Source organism: Neodiprion fabricii, chromosome 3 (assembly GCF_021155785.1).
Source record: "Neodiprion fabricii isolate iyNeoFabr1 chromosome 3, iyNeoFabr1.1, whole genome shotgun sequence".
NCBI lineage: Eukaryota > Metazoa > Arthropoda > Insecta > Hymenoptera > Diprionidae > Neodiprion > Neodiprion fabricii.
The window spans coordinates 11647478-11659343 of record NC_060241.1 but is presented as its reverse complement, the minus strand read 5'-3'; the positions used below and the strand labels follow the sequence as shown (position 1 = coordinate 11659343).

General features: G+C 38.9%; 2 protein-coding genes across 3 annotated transcripts in view; one reads left to right on the top strand and one right to left on the bottom strand.

Annotated features, from left to right (window-relative positions):
- LOC124178533 (glutamate receptor ionotropic, NMDA 2B) overlaps nucleotides 1–11866 on the bottom strand; it is a 2057245-nt gene that overhangs the window by 1651971 nt on the left and 393408 nt on the right. The gene's annotated exons all lie outside the window — the stretch shown is intronic.
- LOC124178539 lies at nucleotides 552–9125 on the top strand. 2 transcript variants are annotated; one of them, XM_046561974.1, is made up of 13 exons: nucleotides 552–870; nucleotides 2101–2228; nucleotides 3673–3885; nucleotides 4537–4641; nucleotides 4718–4810; nucleotides 4877–4984; nucleotides 5059–5169; nucleotides 5772–5943; nucleotides 7678–7760; nucleotides 7835–8051; nucleotides 8406–8570; nucleotides 8806–8928; nucleotides 9028–9107. In XM_046561974.1, exons 1-13 carry the CDS (start codon nucleotides 696–698, stop codon nucleotides 9063–9065), a joined length of 1731 nt encoding a protein of 576 aa, XP_046417930.1. In that variant the 5' UTR covers nucleotides 552–695; the 3' UTR covers nucleotides 9066–9107. The 2 variants fall into 2 exon arrangements, with proteins under 2 accessions (XP_046417930.1, XP_046417931.1); XM_046561975.1 differs by lacking the exon at nucleotides 552–870 and having other exon boundaries at nucleotides 1928–2236; nucleotides 8806–9125.

Here is an 11866-nt window from a genome sequence, read left to right as displayed (position 1 = left end):
GAAAATAGTTCCGGAAAGCTGAGAGTTTTTCACACAGAAAATATATTTCTTCAAATTTTTATTGTCACGCTAAATATACGATAAAAATACGCATAGCAATTTTGTCTAAAGAACTGGTTAGCATATTCCTCGCCTGAACATGCAGCATACGACGTCCTATATCGGATTGAAACTTGTTGAATTTACTAATTTACTCGAGTCACAGAAAGTAAGGAAAAAAATTTACGCAAATCGAATTTTTCGAGCCCAGACAATGGTTGATAATTCGTGAAGCGCCCAAATAATATCTGAATATTTCAATCATTCGTTATTGTTTTTCATCCTTATTACATTTACATCCCTGCTATTTAGCATCCGAACCTTAGAATAATCACTTGTTATTACCTGTATATAGTAGTCACGCCAGTTCCACTCACGCCAACCACTGTGTACGCGATAGCTCGCTAGTTAGCGAGTTGACGCGTTCTCGTTGTAGCACGCGTGGATGGGCCTGAACGCCGGCATACCCCCTCCTCGCCTCATAAGGCTCACGGGCTGTGTGCAGTTGCGCGCGCGGTAGTTCACACGAGCTTCACGACCACGTGTATATTTTGAACTGACGGGTGAATATAATAACACGAGACAATTTCTAAGTTATTACACCGGCATACAGTGTTTGTTCAATATCAACACGTAGCGCGGAGCTACTGGGGATAATGTTCGCGTTGGTGAAGTTCAAAGTGCAATGTTCACGTCACGATATGAAAAACATTGTTCCCGTGACAAAAATTAATCACTTTGATGCCGATAACATCGATCATCGAAAGTATTATAATATCAAGTGTGGACCTGCAGGCTCATACTGCCAGGCTATCATACTCTGTGTTGACGGTAAGTGTATAATAAATAACACCATTATTTATCAGCTATCGGGTTATATATTCTAATACGCGAGCCATATCATCGGTCTGAGAATAATACTACATATGCCGAACGGATGTTTTGTAGTGAGATTTTTTAATTGAATTACCAATTAGTCCTATATATATTAAATAATTATACACAAAGAAAACCGAAATTCATTCATTTTTTTTATATTCCGGACGTTTGATAATTCATACATTCCGTTACTTATTATGCAAGTATTTACAATTATGGTATATTTTTTTTTATCGCTATAAAATGAGAAAAATACAACTTCGAGTGAAGTTAAAAAAATGTTAATATAATCGATAAATCCTCACTGTTCGCAGAACTATACGACAGGCCCTCAAATGTTTATATGAGCGATATATTATCCTAATTCCCATCATATATACGCGTATATTAACATTTGAAAGAAAGTATCAAAGGACACCGCCGCCCTGAGCGTCAAAGACGGCGGTGCGCATGAATTGTCTATTTATTTTCGACAGTAAATATTCGTGTTTGATGATAAAATTCATACCGCCGATTTGGGGATGAGCTAGGAGCATTGACACAATTTTTCAGACTTTTGACACCTCTCTAAAAGGGGGAAATAACTTATGATTCGACATGCACCAGTCAGCTGAACATGTTTTTTTTTCAATGCTGAAATAATAGAAATTAATTCATGTATTTCAAATCATTCTTGTTTTATTCTAACTTTCCTTTGTCATTTCACATTATATGTCATGAAATTATACTTTTTTTCATCAATTTTTTATTGTAAATTAGATTTTTCACTTCGAAGGTTTGTTATTCTGGTTATTCCGTCGGTTATTTCAGTTGATCCCTTGATTCAGGATTTCGATGTACTCGAAAACTGACCAACGAAATCATTACATACTTTCGCAATGAATTATCAAGAAATTATTAGACAGTGGAAAGTAATTTTTTTTGTCATAAAAATCAAGTTTATTTTTTTCAAAAGCAATATTTAGCGGGCTTGCTCAATGCTTAACAAGTTCGCATTTTTTCGACATCCGAACAATGATCCAACGTTACATGGAACAAATTTGGATTGCCAGTAGTTATTTATGATCGTCACTTGAAGAATTCACGATAATTCATGTTTAAATCATTATCACAAACCAGAGTGAAAATATAATGTATAGGATGGTGTGCTATTTTGAACACGTTTGATTATTCTGTTTTCAGACACTATTGAAAAATTACGAGCGAAAAGTGGAGAGAAAAGGCAAGTTGCACCTCCTTCGAATTTGATTTTGTCAGCTTCGGAAATATCTTCAGAAGACTCCGACGCATTAGCTAAACGTGCGAAAAAGGTATATAGGTACATATAGATACGAAGCTGACGATGTTGTTGTTGTTTACTACCAGATGTTGCAGCACCTACACAAAGGTGTATATGGGGCATTCCAGCCATAATCACCCAAGATTGGACTGAACGTTTTTTTTAATAATTTTTGTATAGTTTTACACGATGGAGGTCTATATTGTGTATGTCAAAGGAGTGTCATGGCAGGAGTTGTGTATGTCATGGCATCTATGAATTAATTCTTTTAGATTTTTACTTTGAACCGTTTTCTCAGTATAAATATTACAAACGTCGACTAGTATACATCCTTCGATCTTCTTGCAACGAAGCACGGGTATTCCACGTCGAAAATAGTATATTTCGATACAAGAGGGCAAACAAGCGTTTTGCGCAGTACGAGTCTGAAGGCAGCACGAAGCCGAGGCTTCGTGCGCCCTTCAGACGAGTAGTGCGCAAGAAGCGAGTTTGGCCTCGCGTATCGAACACTATTTTTCTTTGTGAATGTATGCGAAAGTCCGCGCTGTGCAGTGCTTGGGGGCAGCGAAAGCCGGCTTCAGCTCACCGCGCGTGAGAATAAAATTTTGCCTACCGCTAGGCGGTACGCAAAACATTTTGCCCACCGCTTGCGGTGGGCAAAGTATTTTGCGCATCGCCTGATGGTAGGAAAAATTATTCTCACGCGCGGTGCGCGAAGGCCGGGCTTTGGGTGCCTCCTAGCGGTGGGCAAACGAGGATTTCGCATGCATGTGTAAAGAAAACTCAATTTTTGACGCCTAGACCATTTACTCTTTCTATGACTTTACCTACAATTCAGATTAAAAAATCGTTTTTCAGTGCCCATAAATATTGGTGTTAGTGATCATAGTCTATATTATGGCTTTTCCTGTTCGGAAATATCATATCTCATCCCATTAGGTTCAGAAAATTACTGATAAAAAGTTTATTATTAGAAATATACTGATTTAAAAAGTTTATTATTAAAAAAATTAAAATTTATGAATTTTTGCAACCCAGTAGGATGAGATATGATATTTTCGAACAGAAAAAGCCATAGTGTAGACTCTGATCACTAACACCAATATTTATGGGCACTGGAAAACGATTTTTTGATCTGAATTGTAGGTAAAGTCGTAGAAAGAGTGAATATATGGTCCACGATGGTCTAGGCGTCAAAGGTTGAGTTTTTCGACGTAGAATACCTGTGCTTCGTTGCAGGAAGATCGAAGGTTGTATATTAATCGACGTCTGTAATATTTATCCTGAAAAACCGGTTCCAACTAAGAATCTGAAAAAATTCATAGATGCTTCTTTGATGTACACGATATAGAACTACATCGTGTAAAATTATAAAAAAAGAATAATAAAAAAACGTCGAGTCAAATCTTGGATGATTATGGCTGGAGTACCCCATATAGATAATGATTTCATGATTGTACGCTTATTTCATAAAGGCACCATCGCGTCATGAATCTCAGAAGATAAAACTAAAGTTGAATGAAAAATTAGAAGCACTTCGACAAAAACACGTTGCAGAAGATACGATGACACCTGTAGGAAATGAAGTGAACACTATTGAAGATGATCAGGAGAATATCGAACCTGGTGAAGTCCACAATGATAAAAAGAATATGAAAAAAAGTGGCCCGATTAAACGAAAAGCTACGGTAGGTTACTTTGAAGATTTGTTTTTTTTTTTTTGCAGTTTTGAATATATCTCTGAGCACGAATGTTACAAGTCATCACACTATGCTTTATCAGTGGAACTTATTGCAATTGAGATTCTTAGATGAGATATGAAATTCAATCTCGATCAATAATTGTTTCTATTGTAAATTTTTTGAAAGTAGCTTCATGGATTTAATGATCAAGTTCGGCCCACTGGCCTGTCCCCAATTTTTGTCTTTGATAGACAAGGTTAGGCTGTATCAAATATAGGTACGTCTTTCAATATTTCAACCCACTAATGATGCAGAACTAACGTTACATATTTTTTGCAACATCTGCTTCTAAAGTATGATTTTCGAAGTACGTGTAGCGTGCGTAAAGTGCCTTATTCCTACCCTCAGGCGAAAATGAGGCACTTGCATTACGCGCGCCACACAGGTTACTAAAATCCTATTTTCCCCTATTGCAGGAATGATGAAAAATAGCATGTACAACACGTGTAGATTGGCCGATAGCCAGCTCGTGTGAAAGCAGCACTCGCCTTCGGCGCGCACTACCAACCTCACACACTAGACGGAAATCGACCCTACTCCACACTGTCACACGATGCACTATTCCGTTCAGCCGTTGTATATTTGTATGTTTTACAGGATGCAGACGGCTGCGGTTCAGGGAAAAAATCTACAAGATCTCACGAATCCTTCGGTGAACCAGTGGCTGAGAAAATGACCAAACCACAGAAGCCCAATTCATCGGTAAATATTATAGAGTAACCCATACGCACTTTATGATGATAAATGACATGCTCGTTTTCACATTTACGATATGTAGGCTGATAAAGTGAGAGAGGCTCAAAGCTCTATTCTGACGGAGCCTAATGCGATGACACCAGACGATGTAGAACTTAGCAAAAACAAGCAGTCGGTGAGTGCTTCAAATGAAAGCCATGTTTGATTATGTAATTGTATATGCTATGTACATTATTTGCAGCCGGATAGTGGTCTTGATGTAGGTAAAAAATCCGCTCAGTCTCCCAAAGCCTTAGATAAACCAATGGTCGAAAAAATAGTTAAACCTGCAAAGAAGCCCGATTCGTCTGTAAATATAGAGTAACTCATACACACTTATTGTTACGGTGAATCAATGCTCATTTTCATAATTATAAAATGCAGGCTGTTAAAAAGAAGGGAAATCGAAGCAGTAGTATGACGGCGAAGGACAGTAATACATCAGCGGCACGAAAGACGACCGATAATACCCTGGACAGCAAAAACATGAATTCGGTAATTGGTTCAATCGCATATTTCGAACTGAAATTCTATTAGGTACCCGTTATATTCCCGATGAGCAGTTTGGGCTCCATTGCGGACTGCGTAATGATATGAAAGAAGCCCAGAATCATGATTCCGTCTGTATAGTGATTTCAAATTAGTTATTTTCACAGACATCACTGACATTCAATACTGTGTGTTAAATTGCTAAACTTTATTTGGAACTTGCATCTTTTTCACAAAATTGTTCGAGAATTATTGCGATGTATGAAAAATTTTCCAATCCTAAAATTGTACAGCAGAAATTCGCTCAAGAAAGATCCAAGACAAATTCTTTTACAAATCTGTACGTCGTTTTGTCCATGTGTAGACTATACATTGATATTGAAAAAAAACTATCATACATACGTATACCTCGCAGTAGTTAATCAAGTTGGTGAATCTTTTCCAATGTAGTTACGTGACTGATGCAACGAACAAATGACGTATCAAAAAAAAATATATATATATATATATATATATTTTGTTGAATTGTGTTATGCATACGAAATTGATGGTTGGATTGGACCTGAATGACATATGTGATGATAGTAATTGAATTGGTAATTTTACAGGGATGTGATGACCTTAGTCATGCAGACCTCTTGCAACAGATTAAAAATCTAAAGGCGAAATGTTCCAAAGATGAAACTACGATTGCCAGTCAAAATTTAATGATGAAGGAACTTACAACACTGAACATGGAACTGCAGCGCGATGTCATCCAGTATTTCAAAGAATTCAAAGGTACGCATACATTATTCATTGACAATTGATTTGACAGATATGCAGACCAAGGTAGGCAGTGTAAATCGATTGTAGATTATGTAATTGATCGTTCAAAATGTTCTTAAGCCTACACAGCACTACGATTATTATTGACTGTTTGAAAAACCTTCTTTACTGAAGGTGGGGGGCTGGGGTGGGGGGCGTCACGTGTAACGCCACGCCAGGCGCGTTACGCTGCGTCCGTCACGCTGGGCCCGTTACGCTCAGAGGGGCGGGGAGGGTAGGAGGTTTTACGCTGGGCCATGACAATTGTTACTATAGAGATTGGTTGCCATGGTAACCGTTACCATGGTGGCAACCGATTTCCATGGTAACGGTTACCATGGCAATCGTTACTATAATGATTGGGTACCATGGTAATCGTTACTATGATGATTGGTTACCAGAGTAATCGTTACTATAGAGATCGGTGGGGGTTTCCGGAAATTCCTGGGGTATTTTGGGTTATGCTCCATTTCCCAGTGAAGGGGAGGTGGGAGGGGACCCTGACACGGTGGCAAAACAAATTTGCGAAACTACGAAAATTGCTCGAAATATACAATAACCTTACGTTTTCTGATTGAGAATTTTGTTAAAGGGGTTTTTCAAACCAGCTTTTAGCTATGTTGGTGGGAGGAAAGCTAAAAGCGGTTCAATTTGAACTGTCTCGAAGAGGCAGGTTTTCATTATTTTTCGACTATAAATTGGTACATATGCGGCCGCACATGGTCAGTCCTGCCGAAATCATTACCTTTTATATGGCGGGTTGTAGAAGCATCAGCTAACTGTCGATCGTCTATTGCACAAGTATCTAACAATCGAGAACAAGAATCACTTTCATTTTCCTACTTTTCACGACGGCTTATCAGTTTTTATTGTGCTCAAAGTTTATGAAGCGTTGAAAAAAAAGAAAGTAGATTTCTATACAATTTTGGAAGTATAGTATCTTTAGCTCGGCTATTTCTCGGGAAATAATTGTTTGAAACATGATGATACCATCGCATTCATAGCTGTCAATATTCAAGATACCACAGATCAGATTTCATGTAATCCAAAGAATGCCCTCCACCGGCTGCTTGGTTTGAACGCGAGGGGGAAGTGACTCGTTGATTCGAATTACGAATAGGTCCATAAATTGACGAGAATTTACAGCGGCTTGATTAAATAATAAAAATTAACACAGAAAAAAAATTAAACAAGATCAAAAAACTGTACGTGAATTATCGAACCTCCGAAAGAAAATTGAAATTGAATTGAAAAAAATAAGGTCAACTCATTTGAAGACACAGAAAGTACCAAAGAAAGATTGAAATATTCAGATATTCACCCCAATGAGTATATTATCGATAATTATTCTCGAAGAAATAAATCAAATAAGAAAAAACAAAATCACACAAACAATTGGATTAAATGAAACGAACTCATTTGACTGATCAGAAATACGAATAAAAATCACAAAAACAATAAGATATTTACTCTAGTTGAAGTGAATTATCGAGAATCGTTCGAAAACAAGTGAATGATTGGAATTATTCAAAATTAGGTTACAATTGCAATAAATAAATTCGAGTTTGATTCATTAATTTCAACTATTTCATCCCAAATAATCAATTTGTCACTGGAATCTTGAGGTATTTTCCCCTTAGCGTGAAACAAAACCTGAAATGAATTATCATAAGTATCAGTCACTGAGTAGTATATACGTGTCCACAGTTATGTCGGAACAATATGACGGAGTCATACGTAACTTGGAAGGTTGTAATGCACCACCACCTGGACATATTTCAAACGACAAGGTAAGTTTGCACACTGACGAGGCAATGGTAATGTATTTACATGAATTAATTGTCGACCATATACCATTTCACAGATTCATTTGGGACATAACGTATGGATCCCCTATAGTACGTACAATGGTGCCGTCAACAGGGCAAAGTCGAATCAGATGTTCGTGAAGGAAATCGCCGTAGCAGTATTTGGATACGACGTTCTGAAAAATAGCAGTATCACTGGTACACAATCAAATAAATTCAAAGACAAACCGGCAAAAGCAAAATTGGATGAAACAAAGATGCTCGCTATAAGTGGTACGTCTTTCATCATCTGGACTACATTATCAAGCCTATACATACACATCCCCAGAGATAAACCCGAGTAGGAAAAGTAACTGTGTTAGTATGCAGTAAGGAATACCTGTATTCCACAACGGAGATAATACCCTATTGGCATAATAGCGCATACGTATTCAATCTAAGTATCTGTTACCCAAAACCATTGTTTGTGATCCTTTTTCGCAATTCAAGCGCGATGATGATGAGTCTGATTATACGCCAGCTCGCGTATTCGTAATATCGTCATTCTTGGCCCGCAGACAGGCATATATACTGAATCGCCTCCGAATCGTTTTCCGAACTTACGCACAATATAACCAATTCTTACAGATATCTACCGTCACCGCTTACTGGCCATACAGAAGGCTTCTGAATTCAATACGCAAATGGAATTATCAAAAGTAAACCTTTACGTCACTAGGAAGATATCCGACCTAAACAAACTGAAAAAGACTGATAAGCCATCGACATCATCGATGACATCAAGTGTACCCGGTAAATTAAAACTTGATCATGATAGAGTGCACGTAATTAAATACATTTAACCATAGCGCTACATATCGCCTTAGCATGTATAATCATGAGATTTCATCGGTGTTGTACATTTGTACGAACCATCTCCACTTTCCTACAGTTGACATTTGAGTTTACCACTAACCATATTCTTATTATACATATATAGACATATATTGGCGCTTCTGTGATATTGATTATTTATATCTGTCTCTAGAAGAGGATGATCAGAAATCAGACGCGGGGGATGATATAGGCACCAACTCCAACATTACTGACGATGTCGGAAACTCCCCTATTAGGATACTTGAAGATCATGACAATAAAGAAGAAAATACAGGTTTGTCAGTTTATAACGTCAGATTAACATATGTAAACTTCGTAGGAAACGAAAACCGTGCCACTTATGAAGACTTCTGCTTTTCAACATACTTGTTAGATGCGGAACACACGCCGAATGAGGAACTCAGCGAGTAAGAGCGAGAGTCAGTCACGTAGAGACAGTCACGGGATGATTTTGTCATATTTGTATTCTCGCAATAAAAACAATTCAAAGAAAAATTATCTCTGCGACGTATGGCTCATTCTAGGTGTATATACTTCACTCCCGCTTATTATGTACATGTATGTTATTTCAGTGCATAGGTGGATGTTAATATATTGCAGGCTTGAAACAAATGAAAGACGTCATCGGGTGATCGATCTTGCTCCTGCCGTGGGACCTATATTCAGCTTTCTCGCGATCACGACAAGGTCACACGTTTGATTTCACATCGATTTGCAGTTTGTTTTTGGTATATGTATAATAGCGCATATTAGTATAAATGCTGGGCAGTAGTGTTCAGATATGCCTACCCACATCCCTACAAAAAATGTCGGATGAAGATATAAGGTACTATCCGAATTCAATATGGTTTTTGTATCCTCATTGTATGTGAACCTATCGGAATGTATAGGTTTACGATAGGTCCAGATACAAATCGCTACGAACCGGATACATTCGGATAGGTTCGCATACAATACGGATACGAAAACCATACTAAATTGGGATAGTACCGTATATCTTCATACGACATTTTTTGTAGGGATTGGATTAACCCATTCCTGCGCAAAGACCAAAAACGACTCAGTTTTTTGTCTCTGCGCAGTAACAAGTCAGCCGGACGTGGGCAGTAGGCATATATGAACATTACTGTATGAAAACAATAAATCACATTTTGTCCATGATCTGAATACTGACGGGATGAAAACTTTGATTTTCAACCAAAAAAGTAATTCAGGGTTGATTTGTCATTCCAAAGGTACTGCTATTTTCTCAATACGTACGTGATCATGGGCAACACCAGGGTAGATACATTGATAGAAATAGACGGAATGAAATAGTTCATCAGCAGCGCATAGATGCGGACAGAATGCATCTGTGGACCGTATTTAAACCAGTGCTGATAGAGGTACATTAGAAACCGATAGAATCCATCTGCGCGTTATTCCAGGTGGACAACGTCTGCGTATAGAAAACCGGTAGATGCGGATAAAAATTCTGTCCATTTAATAGCAAAATGCGTATAGAATCGGACACGAGTGGATAGGAATTCTGTCTGCTGTTGCACATAGATGCGTATAAGAACGGGCATATCCAACTGCTTCTGTCTGAAATTACCGTGACAAAAACACACTCGATTCAGACAGGATTCGTCTTCTGTCTGTTTCTGATGGAATTTTAACCAGGGCAGACCGTTTTCATCATAAAGATTAATAATTGCAGAATCTAGCATTATTGGCCATGATTTCGATAGATCATTCCGCATGAAAACGCCGCGAAAATATGAAATGTTCATAATTTTAGCATATTTGCATAAATCAATGTCGGTGAGAGCTCAGTTTGGTGGCTTTGTGAGTTTTTTGTCGGTCGTAAATATAGACCTATGCCGCTGCAGTAGGGGCTCAGGTATTTGCCCAGTGTTATCGCCCCTATTGTTGCATTGTGCTGTTTGGTTACGTTCAAGTGGTGTTTGTTGGCGCGCTAGCCTCATCGACCGCTTTAGCTATACCCGCGGCACCACTTGCTAGAGTCCCAGCAGCGCTTAGACCAGCCAGGATTGGAATGAGAAGCGGTAGGATGCAGACAATTTTACCAGGTACAGGTATAATGCGAGGCACAAGAACATTCTTCCCGGACCCACGAGTTGCCGCACGGGCACCTGCCAACGCCGACTCGACGACTTTATAACCCAGTCACATGGAAGTCTTCGCAGCTTTGATGATGGATTCGAGATTTATTGTCCTCTTCCGCTGTTTACTCTTCCCACCCGTTGTGGATTTCTTCTTCGCACTCACTCCACGTATCAACAGCTTCCACGCTAATTTCCCCCATTTCAAGTTTAGATTTAGCTTTTATGGCGTTGGTGACTTCCCAGGCTACCGCTTTTTCACCCACAGTAGCGGCCTTAGTTAATCCACGATTCCACGCCTTCTCAGCAAGTACTTTGTCAGTCAGATTTCTCGCTGCGATATCTTGATTCTTTGCGAATCCAATGTCGTGATCTTTACATGCAGCGTCCAGCGAATTGATACTCAGATCACCACGAGCTAACCTATTGTTTAATTTCATTCCCGATCCGCCATACTGATACCCAGGCACGTGCAATTCAACCGGGAGATCATTGATGATTACACTAAGCAAACCTCCACCGCGTCTCTTGCGTGTGCACGTCTTCATAGTTGACCAACAACGATCGAGAGTTCTATAAAACGTCAGATTTATATGCGGTCATCTTAGTTCTCGTTGTTACATTAACCAAGCATCACGAGATTCAAAGATCAGGCGGATAAACTGCCTGTCACGAATGTCGACAAAATGTTATAGCATGGAAAGGGGCAGATAAAAAAACGTCACGGAAAATTGCTACCAAATACCGTAAGAGCAATTTTTCGCGGTCCATCCTATTTCGGCAAAACTAACACTCTCCTCTCGCTCATCACCCACGGCGACGGATTGTAATTCGAAAATTTCTACTACTATTCGAAACCTCTCATCCGGCCAAAGTATCAATTTTTTCAAAAGTTGTTAGAACCCGTGCAGGGTGTGGGTTGTTTCCTGTTTGGCGAGACCGAGGAGGTTGTAAAACGGAAAGATGCGCACCTGAACTCTGTTATGATTTTCGACGATGTGGCGAGTGAGAAGCAAGATTATATCAGAGCATACTTCAGCATGGGCAGGCATCTTGACGTAGATAGCTTTTATCTCAGTCAAACATATGCGCGTATTCCAAAACACC

Bases quoted from the DNA above. Each gene is read 5' to 3' on its own strand.
- LOC124178539 (XM_046561974.1), top strand. From the start codon at position 696: ATGTTCGCGTTGGTGAAGTTCAAAGTGCAATGTTCACGTCACGATATG. The intron at 4,985-5,058 runs GTAAATATAGAG...TATAAAATGCAG, and splicing joins CAAAGAAGCCCGATTCGTCT to GCTGTTAAAAAGAAGGGAAA. The intron at 8,929-9,027 runs GTTTGTCAGTTT...CATACTTGTTAG, and splicing joins CAATAAAGAAGAAAATACAG to ATGCGGAACACACGCCGAAT.